Source organism: Hyla sarda, chromosome 9 (genome assembly GCF_029499605.1).
Source record: "Hyla sarda isolate aHylSar1 chromosome 9, aHylSar1.hap1, whole genome shotgun sequence".
Classification (NCBI taxonomy): Eukaryota; Metazoa; Chordata; class Amphibia; order Anura; family Hylidae; genus Hyla; species Hyla sarda.
In genome coordinates, this window is record NC_079197.1 from 18,677,923 (window position 1) to 18,699,632 (window position 21,710).

The 21,710-nt window shown below is 44.8% G+C and overlaps 1 protein-coding gene across 4 annotated transcripts in view; it reads left to right on the forward strand.

Annotated features, from left to right (window-relative positions):
• The first annotated feature begins 3,512 nt into the window (after window positions 1–3,512).
• Window positions 3,513–21,710, forward strand: part of PKN3 (protein kinase N3) — a 38,852-nt gene continuing 20,654 nt past the window's right edge. Inside the window, exons 1-7 of one of the 4 annotated variants that reach the window (XM_056538632.1) lie at window positions 4,137–4,234; window positions 6,755–6,925; window positions 12,220–12,502; window positions 14,538–14,692; window positions 17,182–17,448; window positions 19,431–19,641; window positions 19,731–19,913. In XM_056538632.1, coding sequence (XP_056394607.1) covers window positions 12,232–12,502; window positions 14,538–14,692; window positions 17,182–17,448; window positions 19,431–19,641; window positions 19,731–19,913 — 1,087 coding nt within the window. In that variant the 5' untranslated portion in view covers window positions 4,137–4,234; window positions 6,755–6,925; window positions 12,220–12,231. Of the gene's footprint in view, window positions 3,924–4,095; window positions 4,235–6,754; window positions 6,926–12,005; window positions 12,120–12,219; window positions 12,503–14,537; window positions 14,693–17,181; window positions 17,449–19,430; window positions 19,642–19,730; window positions 19,914–21,710 lie in introns of those variants that run through there. The other 3 variants (XM_056538630.1, XM_056538631.1, XM_056538629.1) reach the window with 3 other exon arrangements.

Here is a 21,710-nt window from a genome sequence, read left to right on the forward strand (position 1 = left end):
ATACAGATCTAGAGAAGGGAACAAAAACCAAGACATGAAAGGGAAAGAGCTGCCTGTAGAGATCAGAAACAGGATTGTGTGGAGATACAGATCTGGAGAAGGAAACAAAAACCAAGCCATGAGGGGTGAAAAAAATGCATGTTGAGCTCAGAGACAGGTAACAAAAACCAAGCCATGGGGGAAAAGAGCTGCCTGCAGAGCTCAGGGAACAAAAACCAAGCCATGAGAGGGGGAAGAACTGCCTGTAGAGCTGAGAGACAGGGTTGTGTGGAGGCACAGATCTGGAGAAGGGGACAAAAACATTGCTGCACTGAAAGTTCCCAAGAGCACGGTGGCCTTCCACCCAGAGTGTCTCCAGCTGTTGCAAAACTACAACTCCCAGTATGCCTAGACAGCCAACGGCTGTCTGGGCATGCTTGGATTTGTAGTTTGGCATGTGGAAGGGTGCGGGTACTTTATTAGATGTTTCCATGGCAACTACAACATACCCTGCACACACTGTTTTATACAATTGCCATGCCTCTAGTTACCGAGGTAATAGTCGCTACTTATTTTGCGGTCAAGACCATATTACACCTTTTTGTGACAATTTTTTACACAAATATATATATATATATATATATATATATATATCGCCAACAAAGAATGCAGCACTCCTAGTCCACCACCTGCATATTATTTTTTGATAGTGCTGCATATACATACACATATATATATATATGTGTGTGCGTGTAGCGTCCAGAGCATCCTGTTCCATTAAAGGGGTATTCCAATGGAAAACATTTTCTTTAAAATCAACTGGTGTCAAAAAGTTAAACAAATTTGTAAATCACTTCTATTAAAAAATCTTAATCCTTCCTGTACTTAGCTGCTGTATGCTCCATAGGAAGTTCTTTTCTTTAATATATTTTCTGTCTGACCACAGTGCTCTCTGCTGACACCTCTGTCCATTTTAGGAACTGTTCAGAGCAGGAGAGGTTTGCTATGGGGATTTGCTCCTGCTCTGGACAGTTCCTAAAAATGCACAGAGGTGTCAGCAGAGAGCGCTGAGGTCAGACAGAAAATAAATTCCTCTGTAGTATACAGCAGCTGATAAGTACTGGAAGGATTAAGATTTTTAATAGAAGTCATTTACAAATCTGTTTAACTTTCTGGCACCAGTTGATTTAAAAGAAAATGTTTTCCAGCGGAGTACCCCTTTAACACTGAGCTGTCATAGGGCTGCGTTCCTCTTCACGGTATTTACTTGAAGGATAAAAGGAGGGTACATGCTGTGGAACCATAGATTTATAAACATGGTGGCCGAGAGGCTTCGCCCTTTCAGGTTCCTGAAAGCAGTTGTTGGTGATTCGGTCAATATTTAAATAACCACCAAGAAATTAGAAGCTGCTCAGGACACCCAAGACTGGGGCTACAAGACTATTTTGGGTCACCACGCTGTGAATCGTGCTGCATAAATCCTAGGTAAGTAAATGGGGTGACACTGCGACCCACATGTAGCCATGAACTTGACCTGACTGTTGTAAGAGCCATCTTGAATGGTTTCAACCACTGGTTGCTACCACTTTAGGGTCACAGTGCAAGCATGGTGATCCACACACTGCAAACCCTCTTAAAGGGTACCTCTCATCAAATAAACTTTTGATTTATTTTAGATTGATGAATGTTGAATAACTTTCCAATAGCATGTTAATGAAAAATATGCTTCTTTCTATTGTATTTTTCCCGATCAATCCCGTCAGCAAGCATTTCTGACTCATGCTGGAGTCCTAAACACTCAGAGCTGCCAGCCTGCTTTGTTCACAGCCAAACAGGCTGTGAACAAAGCAGGCTGGCAGCTCTGAGTGTTCTCCTTTGTGAACAAAGCAGACTGGCAGCTCGTAGTGTTTAGGACTCCAGCATGAGTCTGAAATGCTTGCTGCCAGGACTGGTAGGGAGACCCCTAGTGTTCATTTCTTCAAAGTGGAAAATTAAATAGAAAGAAGCATATTTTTTTTAAAAACATGCAATTGTAAAGTTATTCTGCATACATTAATCTATAATATATCAAAAGTTTTTTTGATGAGAGGTACCCTTTAAGCCCCAAATCTTTGTGGTCCCAGCCTTAGGGGTTATGCTTATGGGTGCATAGTGAGTCTGATTATACATAGCACCATTTTTGTTCTTCTGCTGGCTCCATGCTGTATTAAATTTAAAGGGGTACTCCTGTGCTTAGCCGCTGGGGACCCCCGTGATCTTGCACGTGGCACCCCGTGTTTGCTCCGGGTCTGATTACCGGGACCACAGAGCCGACGGTGTGTGACGTTCCGCCCCCGTGTGACGTCACACTCCGCCCCTCAATGCAAGCCTATGGGAGGGGGTGTGACAGCTATCACGTCCCCTCCCATAGGCTTGCATTGAAGGGCGGAGCGTGATGTCACACGCCATCGGCCCTGTTGTCGCTGGTAATCAGACCCGGGCGAACACGCTCCGGGGACTGGTTATAAATGGGGTGCCCCAGCGGCGGGACTCCCGCGATCAGGCATCTTATCCCCTATCCTTTGGATAGAGGATAATATGTCTAGGGGTGGAGTACCCCTTAAAGGGGTAGTCCAGTGGTGAAAAACTTATCCCCTATCCTAAGGATAGGGGATAAGTTTGAGATCGCGGGGGGTCCGACCGCTGGGGCCCCCTGCGATCTCTCTGTACGGGGCCCCGGCTCTCGGCCCAGATAGCGGGTGTTGACCCCCGCACGAAGCGGCGGCCAACACGCCCCCTCAATACATCTCAATGGCAGAGCCGGAGATTGCTGAAGGCAGCGCTTCAGCTCTGCCATAGAGTTGTATTGAGGGGGCGTGTCGGCCGTCGCTTCGTGCGGAGGTCGACACGCCCCCTTCCCGCGGGCTGTTGGGGCTCCTTACAGGAGATCGCAGGGGGCCCCAGCGGTCGGACCCCCCACGATCTCAAACTTATCCCCTATCCTTAGGATAGGGGATAAGTTGCTCACCACTGAGTCACCACTGGACTACTCCTTTAAGGAAAGCCTGATCAAAGTGCTTTGGACCTCAGACTCGGCTGCGTGTTCTCCTTCAAACAAGATTATGGGGGAGATTCATGAAAACCTTCCATGAGAAAAAAAAAATTTGACCAGTTACCCATAGCGACCAGAGTGCCTCTTTTATTTCTCAGAGGCCCTTTCAAAAATGAAAAGTGATCTGATTAGTTGCTAAGGGCAACTGGTTGAATCTCCCCCAATGCCCCTAAGCATACAGCTGAGAAAACCCAGGAGCGGCCTAGGGACAACCACCATCCAGAACCCAATGGAACATCTCTGGAGAGACCTGAAAATGGCTTCCACCGCCAGTCCCCATCCAACCTGACAGAGCTGAGAGGAAGAATGACAGAAAATCCCCAAATCCAGGTGAGTAAACCTTGTGGCCTCATCCCTAAGAAGACTGGAGGCCGGAATCACTGCCAAATGGGCTTCACCTGAATAAAGTCCAGTATAAAGGGTATCAATACTTATGTCCCTGCAAGATTTCATTTTTAATAACGTTCTAACATTATTTTTACAAGACCACAATAGAACAAAATGTTAAAAAAAAAAAAAAAAAGTTAAAAAGTCTGAAGATTTTAAGAATGACTGCAATGCTTTACTGATAATGGGTGCCAGGCCTGCAGTTCCCCTTCTGTCCACTAAAGTCGCTGCTGCTTTCTTGAAAGGGTATTCATTCTTATACCATCCACTAGATGCCGCTGATGTCCAGGGCACTATCTCTGGCCGTTACTTATGGTACACCCGCTAGATGGCGCGTATTCTACTTGCAGTACACTCAGATCTCCACTGGGAGGAGCCGGTTTCCCGGGAAGATTGAAGTTAGTGGGAGTGCGGGCGGGGAGGGCCCGGTGTCCGGAGGGACATGGACGTGGGCTCCCAGCTGCAGGTGAGCGGGCTCTGTATGGTTGGTTCTCGGGGGATGGCGGGTGATGTGACCGCAGGGCCCCCGTGTACTGTACCCGTGACTGTGTCCGCTGTGAGATACAGGGCACGGTCCGGGGACACCCAACCGCCCGTGTGGGAACTTGTGTGATCACGTGACATACTGCTGTATACTGTCACTGTGCTTACTGATATAGGGGTATACAGCACTTGTATGGGGTGTGAGGAGTGTGTATATCTGGTGTACACATACATGTGCATTGTATATATCATATATGTATCTGTGCCTAGATTGTTTATTTTATGTACCTGAAGGTAAATATATGAATCTATAGGAATGTGTACAGTGTGTATGTATACATGGGAAACTGTATCATTATGTATGCGCCTGAATCTATATGTGTGTGTGTAATGTGTACATGGGAATCTATATGTGTATGTATACATGGGAATAAGTGTATGTGTACATGGGAATCTATATGTGTATGTATACATGGGAATAAGTGTGTGTATAATGTGTACATGGGAATCTATATGTGTATGTATACATGGGAATAAGTGTGTGTGTAATGTGTACATGGGAATCTATATGTGTATGTATACATGGGAAACTGTATCATTATGTATGCACCTGAATCTATATGTGTATGTATACATGGGAATACGTGTGTGTATAATGTGTACATGGGAATCTATATGTGTATGTATACATGGGAAACTGTATCATTATGTATGCACCTGAATCTATATGTGTATGTATACATGGGAATACGTGTGTGTATAATGTGTACATGGGAATCTATATGTGTATGTATACATGGGAATAAGTGTGTGTGTAATGTGTACATGGGAATCTATATGTGTACATGGGAATAAGTGTGTGTGTATAATGTGTACATGGGAATCTATATGTGTATGTATACATGGGAAACTGTATCATTATGTATGCGCCTGAATCTATATGTGTATGTATACATGGGAATAAGTGTGTGTGTAATGTGTACATGGGAATCTATATGTGTATGTATACATGGGAATAAGTGTGTGTGTAATGTGTACATGGGAATCTATATGTGTATGTATACATGGGAATAAGTGTATGTATATAATGTGTACATGGGAATCTATATGTGTATGTATACATGGGAATAAGTGTGTGTATATAATGTGTACATGGGAATCTATATGTGTATGTATACATGGTAATAAGTGTGTATAATGTGTACATGGGAATCTATATGTGTATGTATACATGGGAAACTGTATCATTATGTATGCGCCTGAATCTATATGTGTATGTATACATGGGAAACTGTATCATTATGTATGCACCTGAATCTATATGTGTATGTATACATGGGAATAAGTGTGTGTAATGTGTACATGGGAATCTATATGTGTATGTATACATGGGAATAAGTGTGTGTATAATGTGTACATGGGAATCTATGTGTATGTGTACATGGTAATAAGTGTGTGTATAATGTATACATGGGAATCTATATGTGTATAATGTATACATGGGAAACTGTATCATTATGTATGCACCTGAATCTATATGTGTATGTATACATGGGAATAAGTGTGTGTATAATGTGTACATGGGAATCTATATGTGTATGTGTACATGGGAATAAGTGTGTATAATGTGTACATGGGAATCTATATGTGTATGTATACATGGGAAACTGTATCATTATGTATGCACCTGAATCTATATGTGTATGTATACATGGGAATAAGTGTATGTGTATAATGTGTACATGGGAATCTATATGTGTAAGTATACATGGGAATAAGTGTGTGTATAATGTGTACATGGGAATCTATATGTGTACATGGGAATCTATGTGTATGTATACATGGTAATAAGTGTGTGTATAATGTGTACATGGGAATCTATATGTGTATGTATACATGGGAATAAGTGTGTGTGTATAATGTGTACATGGGAATCTATATGTGTGTGTATACATGGGAATAAGTGTGTGTATAATGTGTACATGGGAATCTATGTGTATGTATACATGGGAATAAGTGTATGTGTATAATGTGTACATGGGAATCTATATGTGTGTGTATACATGGGAATAAGTGTATGTGTATAATGTGTACATGGGAATCTATATGTGTGTATGGGAATCTATATGTATATTCATGGGAATCCAGATGTGTTTATAATGTTTGCGTGTGTAATCTGAATGTATATGTATACGTGAGAATCGATGTGTCTGATGTGTGTGTATACGGGAGAATCGATGTGTCTGATGTGTGTGTATACGGGAGAATCGATGTGTCTGATGTGTGTGTATACGGGAGAATCGATGTGTCTGATGTGTGTGTGTGTGTGTGTGTATACGGGAGAATCGATGTGTGTATACGGGAGAATCGGTGTGTGTGTGTGTGTGTGTGTGTGTGTGTGTGTGTATACGGGAGAATCGATGTGTCTGATGTGTGTGTATACGGGAGAATCGATGTATCTGATGTGTGTGTATACGGGAGAATCGATGTGTCTGATGTGTGTGTGTATACGGGAGAATCGATGTGTCTGATGTGTGTGTGTATACGGGAGAATCGATGTGTATGTATACGGGAGAATCGAGATGTGTGCGCATGATGTGTATGTATACGTGAGAATCTGTGTGCGATGTATATGTTAGAATCTATGTGTCTGATGTGTATGTATATGGGAGAATCTATGTGTATGTATACGGGAGAATCGGTGTGTGTGATGTGTATGTATACGGGAGAATCAGTGTGTGTGGGATGTGTATGTATGCGGGTGATACGGATATGTATATATACATGTGAATCTATATGTCTGTATGTATACAGCCGTCACGCCCCCTCCCATAGACTTGCATTGAGGGGGCGCCCATAGACTTGCATTGAGGGGGCGGGGCGTGACATCACACAGGGGGCGGAGTTGTGACGTCACGATCTCACGTCACCGTGGTCATGAGGCGTTAGGATGAGAGCCTCCAGTGCTGCTGGAAGCCGCAACAGGTGGGTGCTGCAGCCGAGATCCTGGGGGTCCCCAGCGGCGGAACCCCCGCAATCTGACATCTTATCCCCTATCCTTTGGATAGGGGATAAGATGTCTAGGGGCGGAGTACCCCCTTTAAATCCTCTATCAAGACCTAGCGTTCCCCCTTGGGACTTGAATCTGGTGTTAGATGCCTTGTCAGGACCATTTAAACCTCTGGATTCTATCCCCATCAAGTGGCTCCCCCTCAAGATGTGCTTCCTCCTGGTAATAACAACGTCTAGGAGGGTAGGAGAATTACAAGTGCTCTCTCCCTTTCCTCCTTATACCAAGATACTAGATGACTTTACCGTCTTTTCTGCCGATAGTGGTCTCAGTCTCCTAATTCTCAGGAGATTATTCTTCTCTCTTTTTGCGATGAGACATGAAGGTGAAGTCAAGTTCCATAACCTTGATGTCAGAAGATGCCTCCTGAAGTATCTGGACTCTACTAAGGACTTTCGTTCTACAGAAAATGTTCTAGTCCAATTTTCTGGCCCTAACAAAGGCAAGACTGCGTCTAAGCCGTCTATTAGAAGATGGATCCGGGCATCAATTACTGCAAAGAATCCGGATCCACCTTCCTTTTTTCGGCTCACTCTACCAGAGCGGCGGCTTCTTCCTGGGCAGAGAAGGCTGAAGCCTCTTTGGACCAGATCTGTAGGGCAGATACATGGTCCCAAAACATACTTTTATAAAACTCTATAGTTTGCAATTAAAGGGGTACGCCGGCCCTAAGACCTCTTATTCCCTATCCAAAGGATAGGGGATAAGATGCCTGATCACGGGGGTCCCGCCGCTGGGGACCCCCGTGATCTTGCAAGCAGCACCCCGTTAGAATCAGTCCCCGGAGCGTGTTCGCTCCGGGTCTGATCACTGGTGACCACTGGGACGGAGCATTGTGTTGTCACGGCATTGCCCCCGTGTGATGTCACGCTCCGCCCCCTCAATGCAAGCCTATGGGAGGGGGCGTGGCAGCTGTCACAATGCTCCGTCCCCTTGATCGCCAGTAATCAGACCCGGAGCGAACACGCTCCGGGGACTGATTCTAACGGGGTGCTGCGTGCAAGATCACTGGGGTCTCCAGCGGCGGGACCCCCGCAATCAGGCACCTTATCCCCTATCCTTTTGGATAGGGGATAAGATGTCTTAGCGCTGGAGTACCCCTTTAAACCCTGTTTCTGATCTTTCCTTTGGATGTAAAGTCCTTCAGGCGGTAGTCCCGCCCTGATTTGTTTCTATTCTAAATCTCCAGGGGTGCTGTCATGAGCGTTTAGGTAAAGATAGATTACTTACGGGCAATCTGTTTTTCGTTAGCTCACGATAGCACCCCTCATTTATCCCACCCTTTTAAAAAAGAGAGAATTTTTCGGTCTTTATTGGCTCCTTTGGGGTACCCAGATATCCCAGATATCCGGTCCTGCGTTGGGAGGTCCTCTCCAGGGGTGCGGTCATGAGCGAACGAAAAAACAGATTTATCAAAATCTGTCCGGAGGAAAAGTTGCCCAGTTGCCCATAGCAACCAATCAGATTTCTTCTTTCGTTTTTGAAAAGGCCTGAAAAATGAAAGCGATCTGATTGGTTGCTATGGGCAACTCAGCAACTCTTCCTCTGGACAGGTTTTGATAAATCTCTTCCTATATCTTTTCCCAACCAAGGTGTCCCCAGCTGTTGCAAAACTACAACTCCCAGTACTGGTAGACAGCCAAAGTCCACTTGTATAAGTATATTTGACACTCTGTGCGTATCCGTATACATGTGTGGCCTCCATTAGGGATGGGGATATCACTATGGAATATGCAGGCACTACTATCTTCATATGCACCCGGAAATACATTTGTGTGTGTATATAATGTCTGTATGACCGTCCACCATACACCTAGGGCTGGGCGGTATATAGGTTCATACCGAATACCGACATTTTTGTGTTGCACGAAATGAATTTTAACCCATACCGCAATACCGGTTTGGCCCCTCCCCCTTGGGAATTAATGAATTATCAGCCCAGCGCTGTCCCCACATCGGGGAACTAATCATATGTTGCCTGCAAGCGCTGTTCTGCCCCCCAATTATCAGCCTAGCGCTGTCCCCATCCTCCTGTTTGTGGCGGCCGCCGGCGCTGACACGCTATACCAGTGGTCTTCAACCTGCGGACCTCCAGATGTTGCAAAACTACAACTCTCAGCATGCATGCTGGGAGTTGTAGTTTTGCAACATCTGGAGGTCGGCAGGTTGAAGACCACTGCTCTATACTGTGCGGTATCCCTATGCCTGGGCTGCAAAAAATAAAACAAAATAAACTTTATCTTACCTCCCGTTGGTCAGGTACCGGCCTCATCTGCTTCCTAGGGAATGGAACGTCGGACAGCCGTCAGCCTATCACCGGCCGCAGCGATGTTCCGCCTCGGCCGCTGATAGGCTGAGCCCACTGTCATATAAGAAGCCTGACAGAACTCCTTACATGACAGTGGGCTCAGCCTATCACCGGCCGAGGTGGAACATCGCTGCGGCCGGTGATAGGCTGACGGCTGTCCGACATTCCCGTCCCCAGCGTAAGGCCGACGTCGGAACATGCGTTAGTTTATTTTGTTTACCTTGTGTCAGCGCCGGCGGCCGCAACAAACAGCACGAGGAGGGCAGCGAGTGACATGTGAGTATTTACCCCGATGGGGGCAGCGCTGGGCTGATAATTGGGGGAGGGGGGGGGGGGGCAGAACAGTGCAGCGTTGGTAATTAATTTTTTTTGGGGGGGGAAGAGGAGGAGGAAATACCCCCCTTTAAACGCCAACCATCAACATGTGTCTTCTATGCACAGGATAGCTGGTGACACCCCAGTGCCCCCTGCCTCCCCCTGTAGCTGTATACAGTGAGGACATGCTGGATGTTTTAGTCCTCCTCCCCTTAGCTGGAGAGCAGTGACATATTACCGAACTGTAGTCCTCTTGCCGCGTCCCCCATCTAGTGTACTGAGCGCAACGCTGACAGGTGACTGAACCTGTTCTGTTCTCCGCGTTCCTCATATTGTTCCGGAGGACACAGACTAGTAAAACGCATTCCGCTTCATAGCAGGGATTTATGATTTAATACAAGTTCATCTGCCGGGTTACTGCCAGGGGCCTTAAAGGGGTACTCCGCCCCTAGACATCTTATCCCCTATCCAAAGGATAGGGGATAAGATGTCAGATTGCTGTGGTCCCGCTGCTGGGGACCCCGGGGATCGCTGCTGCAGCGCCCCGCTATCATTACTGCGCAGAGCGAGATCGCTCCGCACGTAACGACGGGCAATACAGGGGCCGGAGCAGCGTTACCTCACGGCTCCGCCCCTCGTGACGTCACGGCCCGCCCCCGTCAATACAAGTCTATGGGAGGGGGCGTGGCGGTCGTCACGCCCCCTGCCATAGACTTGCATTAAGGGGACGGGCCGTGATGTCATGAGGGGCGGAGCCGTGACGTAACTATGCTCCGGCCCCTGTATCGCCCGTCATTACGCACAGGGCGAACTCGCTCTGTGCAGTAATGATGGCGGGGTTCCCAGCAGCGGGACCACGGCGATCTAACATCTTATCCCCTATCTTTTGGATAGGGGATAAGATGCCAGGGGCGGAGTACCCCTTTAAGTCTGGATTTTTGTCCGTGTCAGGGCCTATACAGTGTCTCACAACCAGGGTGCTTCGGACAGCCAACGGCTGGGAGTTGTAGTTGCGCATCAGCTGGAGGCATTCTGGGTGGGAAACACTGCTACCAGATCCTCTTGGTGTCTCCAATAGATTCAGTATTGGACAGTAGAAGAAGGGTCCGCTATTAGGGTACGTTCACATGGGCGCATTTATTTTTGGGTTTAGTTTTGTGGAAAATCCGCCGCAGACCCTGTTGACTTAAATGGGGCTTGCGCCGGATTTTCCGCTGCAGAAAATCTGCTGCGGACAGCCGAGAAGAGCCCGCCCCCTTTCAAATACGCAGCGGGAAAACTGCAAATAAATCCGCCAATGTGAACGTACCCTTAGCCTTCAGCATTGTGCTGTTCCCGGGACACTTTTGACATTTTTGTAGAGAACTGAGCACAGTGTTTTCTGACCAGGGGGCCTCCCACTGTTGTAAAACTACAACTCCCAGCATGCCCGGACAGCCTTCGGCTGTCCGGGCATGCTGGGAGTTGTAGTTTTGCAAGAGCTGGAGGCACACTGTTTGGGAACATTGCCATAGAGTTTAAAGGGGTACTCCGGTGAAAACCTTTTTTTCTTTTAAATCAACTGGTGGCAGAAAGTTAAACATATTTGTAAATTACTTCTATTAAAAAAAATCTTAATCCTTCCTGTACTTATTAGCTGCTGAATACTACAGAGGAAATTCTTTTCTTTTTGGAATGCTCTCTGATGACATCACGAACACAGTTCTCTCTGCTGACGTCATTATAATAATAATAATAACTCTTTATTTATTGTTGTCCTTAGTGGGATTTGAACCCAAGTCCCCAGCACTGCAAGGCAGCAGTTCTAACCACTGAGCCACCATGCTGCCCTTAGCATACATCTGCTATGCACGGTTGCTAAAATGGACAGAGATGTCAGCAGAGAGCACTGTGCTCGTGATGTCATCAGTGTTCCAAAAAGAAAGGAATTTCCTCTGTAGCATTCAGCAGCTAATAAGTACTGGAAGGATTAAGATTTTTTAATAGAAGTAATTTACAAATATGTTTAACTTTCCGCCACCAGTTGAGGAGTACCCCCTTAATAAGACCATGGAATGTATTTTCTACAACTTTTTGTCTATAGAGTCACCGGGGGGAGGCCTGAATAAAACTGAGAAACCATGGCCAGCCGAAAGCTGTCCGGGCATGCTGGGAGTTGTAGTTTTTGCAACAGCTTGGGTTACCTTGCTTGGAAAAACACTCCTGTAGGTGCTGGGATTAGAGGACACTGCCCCTTTGTACAGGAGATGAGGTTGGATTCGGTCCTGGGTTGGTTGACTCAGTCCGTGTTCACCAACAGGAAGGAGTTCCAGGAAATGACGACTTGTCTGAAAACTTTTCCAAACTCCTTTTTTAGAACTTTTTTTTATTTTATTTTTTTTATCCGCTACAAACATCAGGCAGAGTTAACACGGCGTCCCCCTCCGCCCCCGCCTTTAAGCGTGTCGGGGTGTCATGTATTTACATGCTCCCCCAGGGCATTACAGGTGTATACGAGTCACCTGACCAGGGATTTTCAAGGATTTTAACCCTTTCATGTTTTTTTTTTTACATTTTTTTGTGTGTGTGTGTATGTGATACTTGCAGGAGGGCCACAAGATGGAGATCAAGAATGGAGGATCGCTGATCCTGGATCCAGGATTCCAGCAGCAACTGGAGGATTCTAAGGAACAGCTGAAACGGGAGATCCAGAGGGAGCTGAAGATAAAGGAGGGGGCCGAGAACCTGCGCAAAGTGTCCACGGATAAGAGGCACCAAGGCCACGTGGAAAGTCAGCTGAAGACGTCCAACCGGCGCCTACAGGAGCTACACCGCCAGCTGCAGGAGCTGAACGGCCGCATCGTCATCATGGAGAAGGACAACAAGCAAGGCAGGAGGGGGCTAACAGGGGGCTAACTAAGGGTTAAAGGGGGTGGCTGAGATTAAATGTGTTTCCTATGTAACACTGCCACACTTGTCCACAGGTTCCGTCTGGTACTGCAGCTCAGCCCTGTTTTAACGAATGAAGCTGGTTTGCAGTAGCATAGGCAGCCTATGCTTAAAGGAGAACTCCAGCGTTTAAAAAAAATAAAATAAAATAAAAAAATAAAAAAAAACTATCCCCTCTCCATGGGATAGGGCTGTGTTTTCTGAAAAGTGAGCATCTGGCTGTTGCCAAACTACAACCCCCCCAACCGTTGGCCGGGAGTTGGTTTTGCAACAGCTGGAGGCACACTAGTCGATTTAGAGGTAAAAGATTTGCAGGGTTCTAAAGACCTGTGTTTTCCAAACAGTGTTCCTCAAGCTGTTGCAAAACTACAACTCCCAGCATGCCCAGACGGCCGTTGGCCAGGAGTTTTGCTGGAGTTTTTGTAGCTTTGCAACAATCGAAGGCACACTAGTTGATATAGAGGAAAAAGATGTTCAGGGTCCTTTACACCATTGTTTTCCAAGAAGTTTGCCTCCAGCTGTTGCAAAACTACAACTCCCAGCATGCCAAGACAGCCATTGGACGGGAGTTGTAGTTTTGCAACAGCTGGAGGCACACTAGTTGTTTTAGAGGAAAAAGATGTTCAGGGTCGTATAGACCAGTGTTTTCCAACCAGTGTGCCTCCAGCTGTTGCAAAACTACAATTCCCAGCATGCCCCGACAGCAGTTGGCTGTCCGGGCATGCTGGGAATTGTAGTTTTGCAACAGCTGGAGGCACACTGGTTGGAAAACACTGGAAGAAGTGATTTTAGGGGGTGTCCGACCTCTACTTTGGCACGTGCTCCAGGAAAAAGGTTTGCAGGGTCCTATAGACCGGTGTGCCTCCAGCTGTTGTAAAACTACAACTCCCAGCATGCCCGGACAGCCGTTGGCCAGGAGTTGTAGCTTTGCAACAGCCGAAGACACACTAGTTGATTTAGAGGAAAAAGATGTTAAAGGGGTACTCTGGTGAAAAACTTTTTTTAATTTATTTTTCTTTTAAATCAACTGGAAAGTTAAACAGATTTGTAAATTACTTTGATTAAAAAAATCTTAGTCCTTCCTGTACTTATTAGCTGCTGAATACTACAGCGGAAATTCTTTTCTTTTTGGAACACAGAGCTCTCTGCTGACATCTGTCCATTTTAGGAACTGTCCAGAACAGCATATGTTTGCTATGGGGATTTCCTTTTACTCTGGACAGTTCCTAAAATGGACAGAGATGTCAGTAGAGAGCACTGTGCTCATGATGTCAGCAGAGAGCTCTGTGTTTCAAACGGAAAATAATTTCCACTGTAGTATTCAGCAGCTAATAAGTACAGGATGAATTTAGATTTTTTAATAGAAGTAATTTACAAATCTGTTTAACTTTCCAGAGCCAGTTGATTTAAAAGAAGAAGAAAAAAAAGGTTTTCACCGGAGTACACCTTTTAAGGGTCCTTTTAGACCAGTGTGCCGCCAACTGTTGCAAAACTACAATTCCCAGCATGCCCGGAATTGAAGTTTTGCAACAGCTGGAGGCACACTGGTTGGAAAACACTGAAGAAGTGATTTTAGGCGGGTCCGACCTCTACTTTGGCACATGCTCCATGCATTCTGTATGGGAGAGCTGGAGATACACGAGTGCAATCGGATCACCCACGATCAGACACTTACCCCCTCTATCCTGTGGATAGGGAATACGTTGTTAAAACACTGGAGTACCCCTTTAGGAGCGACACTCTTTCCCAAAATGGTTGCCATGCAGCAACTTACGAACGAGTACACCTGGATAGCGAGAATTGCTGATTTTTGATTACAAAGCTAAGCATATTTGCCATCCAGGGTTGTGGGAAAGTTTGGTGGCTACGTGTCTTCATTTTTTTCTTGTTTATTCATTAATTTAATTCATTCATTTTTGTAATGTTGAGAAATAAGAATTTGTATTAAAGTTACCATATTGCATTTTCTTTCCCAGACGGGACGGTTTCCCCAGATCACTGTTTATTCGATCAGAGCCTTGATCCCAGGCAGCGCAGAGTCGAAGCGCTGAAGAGACAGCTACAAATCGAGAATAAGGTCAAGCAGGGAGCCGAGAACATCATTCACATGTTTTCCAGTGGAGCCTCTAAGGTGAGAATAATTTCCAGTAAAGGGCACATAGAGAACATTCTTGTTGGTCAGGTTTCTCACCAAGCTCGCTGGAATTGTAAATATTTTGGTGAAAGGTGGTATTCACACCAGTATATAGATATAATCTGTATCTATGTTACTTTATCTATACTGTACTGATCCTGAGTTATATCCTGTATTATTCTCCAGAGCTGTACTCACTATTCTGCTGGTAAGGTCACTGTGTACATACATTACATTACTTATCCTGCACTGATCCTGAGTTATATCCTGTATTATACTCCAGAGCTGTACTCAATATTCTGCTGGTGAGGTCACTGTGTACATATATTACTTATCCTGTACTGATCCTGAGTTATATCCTGTATTATACTACAGAGCTGTACTCACTATTCTGCTGGTGTGGTCACTGTGTACATACATTACATTACTTATCCTGTACTGATCCTGAGTAATAGCCTGTATTATACCCCAGAGCTGTACTCACTATTCTGTTGGTGAGGTCACTGTGTACATACATTACATTACTTATCCTGTACTGATCCTGAGTTATATCCTGTATTATACTCCAGAGCTGTACTCACTATTCTGCTGGTGAGATCACTGTGTATATACATTACATTACTTATCCTGAGTAATATCCTGTATTATACCCCAGAGCTGTACTCACTATTCTGCTGGTGAAGTCACTGTGTACATATATTACATTACTTATCCTGTACTGATCCTGAGTTATATCCTGTATTATACTCCAGAGCTGTACTCACTATTCTGCTATATATTATATTTATAATGTATGTGTTTTACGCTTGCCCCATCTAAGTGTAAGGACACCTGTAGTCTATGTATCCAACACATTGAGATGGTTTCAGCAGTGTTTCCCAACCAGGGTGCCTCCAGCTGTTGCAAAACTACAAATCCCAGCATACCGGCGGTCCGGAAATGCTGGAAGTTGTAGTTTTTCAACAGCTAGAGACATCCTGGTTGGACAACACTGTTACATAATGTAACTTCAGTGATTCTCGGCCTCCTCCCATATGACACAGCCCTGAGTGTTGGGTATACCGGAACCTGGAAAACACAGATAAGGCTGCCAGGCGTTTCCTCCTGATGGGTGAAGGGCCAGACAATTATCTGCACCTTATCAGTGACGTGTTGGCGTACTTGGGACATGGGGAATTACTGTCATCAACTACAACTAGTCAGATCTAAGGCCTACGGTTATACCAGGACATTCTCTTAATGGTCAATATAATAGTTATCTAAAGGCCTGATGGTGCAGGTTAGTGTTTCCCAAGCAGCGTGCCTGCAGCTGTTGCAAAAATACAACTCACAGCATGCCCCGACAGCCGAAGGCTGTCCGTGCATGCTGGGAGTTGTAGTTTTGCAACAGCTGGAGACACACTGGTTGGGAAACTCTGGTACAGATGATGGCTGAAATGTACAGAAAAATAAATGTTTGGTGGGGCTCCGTGTGGTCTCTCGGTAGGTTAAAGGGGTACTCTGGTGGAAATCAAATTTATAATTTTTTTCTTAAATCAACTGGTGCCAGAATGTAAAACAGATTTGTAAATTACTTCTATAAAAAAAAAAATCTTAATCCTTCCAGTACTTATCTGCTGCTGTATGCTCCAAAAAAAAAAAAAAAAAAAAAAAAAAAAAAAATTATTATTATATATATATATTATTTTTATTTTTTCTGTCTGACCACAGTGCTCTCTGCTGACACCTCTGTCCATGTCAGGAACTGTCCAAAGCAGGATAGGTTTGCTATGGTGATTTGTTCCTGTTCTGGACAGCTCCTGACAACAGCTGGAGACACACTGGTTGGGAAACTCTGGTACAGATGATGGCTGAAATGTACAGAAAAATAAATGTTTGGGACTCCGTGTGGTCTCTGGGTAGGTTAAAGGGGTACTCCTGTGGAAATCAAATTTATTATTATTTTTTTTTTTAAATCAACTGGTGCCAGAATGTAAAACAGATTTGTAAATTACGTCCATAAAAAAAAAAAAAAAATCTTAATCCTTCCAGTACTTATCTGCTGCTGTATGCTCCCAAAGAAAAAAAAAAAAAAAAAATATATATATATATATATATATATATATATATATATATATATATATATATATTTTTTTTTTTTTTTTTCTGTCTGACCACAGTGCTCTCTGCTGACACCTCTGTCCATGTCAGGAACTGTCCAGAGCAGGATAGGTTTGCTATGGTGATTTGTTCCTGTTCTGGACAGCTCCTGACATAGACAGAGGTGTCAGCAGAGAGCACTGTGGTCAGATTGGAAAGAACTACACAACTTCCTCTGGAGCATACAGCACCTGATAAGTACTGGAAGGATTAAGATTTTTAAATAGAAGTCATTTACAAATCTGTTTTACTTTCTGGCACCAGTTGATTTAAAAAAAATAATAATAATAAAAAAAGTTTTCCAGTGGAATACCCCTTTCAACCATTGAACTCATCATCTATTCCAGGACAGGAAACTTCTCAACACGGCTCAGCAGATGCTTCACGACAGCCGCATAAAAACGGAACTGCTCCGCATGCAGATCGTGAAGCTGACGCAGTCGCCGGGGTCGGCCTCGGACCTCCATGACTCGGAGACCCTCTCCCCGCTAGAGTTACGACTGGAGGAACTGAGGCGGCACTTACGAGTGGAGGCCGCAGTCGCAGAAGGTGCCAAGAACGTGGTAAAATTACTGGGCGGACGCAAACTGCAGGATCGAAAGGCTCTGGCTGAGGTGAGTGGCTGGGTCTGGTCTTTTCTTCATTAATATTTAGGGTGTTGGCTGATCTCTCCCAGAAACAGTAGAACCCCTGTCTATTGGCTGTTGTCTGGTATTGCATTATGTAAATAGAGCTGGGCTGAAATACCAAACACAACCTGTGGATAAGTGTGGCGCTGGTTTTTTATTTATTTTATTTATTTTAGAAGAAACCTATGTTTTTTTTAAATTCTGATCAACCCCTTTTTTAAATTAGGGTTGTCCAGTAAAAGAAACAACCTGTGTATGGTGTGAAAAAGTATAACAAACCAACTTGCTAGTATAATGTCTTTAGCCATTGTACACAGATCTTTTATATCAGCTGAGCTGTCTGGCTTGTAGCTGGGACACTCTCTAAAAGCACAGCTCCTGTACCTGCCTCTCCCCTCATGTCTTCTCAGGACGGGACCAGAGAAGTGAAGAGAGGAGCTCATATTACTGTTAGATTTTAAGGCAGCGGGAAGCCTTTCTCAAAAAAAGGCAGCAGTGAGCTTGTTCTGACGGAAACTACTATGACTGAGAGAGGCTTTCTGCTGCTTTATCTAATGAGCAGTAATATGAGCTCTTCTCTTCACATCACTGATCATATCCTGAACAGACTACATTCAAATTTGTGATGTGATCTCAGCTGAGCTGATAATGGAGAGATCTGTACAGTATGGCTAATAACATTATATTATTCACCCCTTAACGCATATGGACGTTTCAGCAGGTGAGCGCGCATCATACCCTGTGGGTCCCGGTTGCTATAAGCAACTAGGACCCGTGGCTAATGCCGGACATCGCCGATCGGGCTGATGTCCATTATTAACTCTTTAGACGTGGCGATCAAAGTTGATCGCCGCGTCTAAAGTTAAAGTAAAAGCTTCCCGGCAGCTCAGTTGGGCTGATTGGGACCATCGCGGTAAAATTGCGATGGCCCGATCAGCTAGAACGCAATAGGAGGGTGCCATACCTGCTTCCTGCGTGTCCTGCAAAATCCAGGCTTGAGCAATCAACCGCCGAAAACACTGATCCCTGCCATTTTAATGCAATGGCAGTGATCAGTGTATTGAATCAATGCACTGCATGTTATAGTCCCCTATGGGAGCTATAACATTGCAAAAAAAAAAAGTGAAGAAAAAACTAAAGATTCAACCCCTTCCCTATTAAAAGTTTGCATCACCCCCCTTTTCCCAATAAAAAAAGTGTAAATAAAAATAAACATGTATCGCAGCTTGCGTAAATGTCTGAACTATAAAAATATATTGTTAATTAAACCGCATGGTCAATGGCGTACGCGCAAAAAAATTCCAAATTCCAAAATGGCGTATTTTTGGTCACTTTTTTATAGCATAAAAAAATTAATAAAAAGCGATCAAAAATTCCGATCAAAACAAAAATGGTACCGATAAAAACTTAAGATCACGGCGCAGAAAATGAGCCCTCATACCGGCCCGTACGCGGAAAAATAAAAAATATAGGGGGTCAAAAGATGACGACAATGATTTTTTTTTTTCAGAAGTAATACAAAATCAAACCTATATAAGTAGGGGATCATTTTAACCGTATGGACCTACAGAATAAAGATAAGGTGTCATTTTTACCGAAAAATTTACTGCGTAGAAACTGAAGCCCCAAAATTTACAAAATTGCGTTTTTTCTTCCATTTTGTCGCACAATTATTTTCTGTTTCGCCGTAGATTTTTGGGGTAATATGACTGATATCATTACAAAGTAGAATTGGTGGTGCAAAAAATAAGCCATCATATAGATTTTTAGGTGCCAAAATGAAAGTGCTATTATTTTTAGAAGGTGATGAGACAAAAACGAAAATGCAAAAACTGAAAAACCCTCCGTCCTGAAGGGGTCAAGTTTTTTTTAAATATACTTTTTCACACCATACTCGGGTTGCTTCTTATACCGGACAACCTCTTTCACTTCGTATATGTCTGCTATTCTTTTTCTTCTGTCTTCAGGCCCAGTCACGACTACACGAGTCCAGCCAGAAGATCAACCTCCTCCGCCTGTCTCTGGAGCGCTGTCTCTCGGAGCTCCCGCTCGGACACCCCAAACAGCAGCTCATCAAACAGGATCTGCAGAACTGTACTGGTGCCGGGGGAATTTGGGGAAAGGAGCAAAGTCTGGGCCAAACCCTCACCCCACTGATCAAGCCGACTGCTCTGACCGGTACCCAGGGGTGTCACTAGGGGGCAGTAATGTAGTTGATGAGGGGATGGGGAGGTTTACTAGTGTATGTCTTATTCTCCTCTTCAAAGGAACTCTGGAGATCCACATTTTGGGCTGTCAGGGACTGCTGGAATCTGTACCCGGACGGTCTCAGGCCGCACCTGCACATGGAAGTCCCAACGAGGCGAAAAACTTCATGCGATACCGGACAGGAGGAAGCGTTCACGGACGAGGGGGATCAGGAAAATTCTTGCGGTCAGATGAGATCTGTGGTATGTGGAGGCAGCGCCTACAGCTTTGTCTTATCTTCTGAAATGGATCGAAGAAAGCATCGGTTCACCCCAGCGTCAGTGTTTTCCAAACAGTGTGCCTCCAGCTGTTGCAAAACTACAACTCCCGGCATGCCCGGACAGCCTTTGGCTGTCCGGGCATGCTGGGAGTTGTAGTTTTGCAACAGCTCTTAACACACTTCTTCAAAAAACACTGCCATACACTGCTGCTGAGCATGTATACTGAATGGGGAGAGTTGGTAGGCCGCTACGAGACATCTCTGGTGGGAGTAGATCTCCTCAAGAACAAAATGATCAGAAAGATTTAATCCATCATAAAAGATTATCTCCCCTGACATAAGGATAGTCGGCTGGTCCTGAAATGTGTGAGTTTCGTCATCTTTCTATTTTGTATGGGGGGGGTTTAAAGGGGTACTCCGCCCCTAGACATCTTATCCCCTATCCAAAGGATATGGGATAAGATGTCAGATTGCCGGGGCCCCGCTATCATTACTGCACAGAGCGAGATCGCTCTGCACGTAATGACGGGCAATACAGGGGCCGGAGCATCGTTATGTCAAGGCTCCGCCCCCGTCAATACAAGTCTATGGGAGGGGGCGTGGCGGTCGTCACGCCCCCTGCCATAGACTTGCATTAAGGTGACGGGCCGTGATGTCATGAGGGGCGGAGCCATGACGTAACAATGCTCCGGCCCCTGTATCGCCCGTCATTACACACAGAGCGAACTTGCTCTGTGCAGTAATGATGGTGAGGTGCCGCAGCGGCGATCCCCGGGGTCCCCAAGCGGGACTGTGGCGATCTAACATCTTATCCCCTATCCTTTGGATAGGGGATAAGATGCCTGGGGCGGAGTACCCCTTTAACCCCATAACGACAATGGACGTAAATGTACGTCATGGTGACGTGGTACTTAACGCACCATGATGTACATTTACGAGCCACCATGATCGCGAGCACCGGAGCGGTGCTTGCGTGGCAGGTCCCGGCTGCTATACGCATTAACTCCTCAGATGCCGTGATCAATACAGATCATGGTATCTGCGGCAGTGCGGTACTTTGGATGATCGGATCACCCGCAGCGCTGCCGCGGGGATCCGATCATCCAGCATGGCGGCCGGAGGTCCCCTCACCTGGCTCCGGCTGTCTCCCGGGGTCTTCTGCTCTGGTCTGAGATCAAGTTAAAAATTGTAAATAAAGTAAAAAAAAAAATGAAAAATCCCCTCCCCAATAAAAAAGTAAAACGTCCGTTTTTCCCACTTTACTCCCAAAAAAGTGTAAAAAAAAATAAAATTAATACACATTTAATATTGCCGCGTGCGTAAAAGTCTGAACTATTAAAATATATTGTTAATTATCCCGTACGGTGAATGGTGTAAATGTAAAAAAATAAAAAATTGCTGCTGCAAAATTGCTGCTTTTTTTGTCACATTTTATTCCGAAAAAAATTATAAAAAGTAAAACCTAAGAAAAGTGATACTGATAAAAACTACAGGTCATGGTGCAAAAATGAGCCCTCATATTGCCCCATATACGGAAAAATGAGAAAGTTATAGGTGGTCACAATAGGGCAATTTGAAACATACTAATTTTGTTAAGCTGGTTTGAGATTTTTTTTAAGCGGTACAATTATAGAAAAGCATATAACATGGTATAATTTTAATCGTATTGACCCACATAATAAAGAAAACATGTCATTTTTACCGGAAAGTGTACAGCGTGAAAACAAAAACTTCCAAAATTTGCTAAATTGCAGTTTTCTTTTCAATTTTCCCACATATA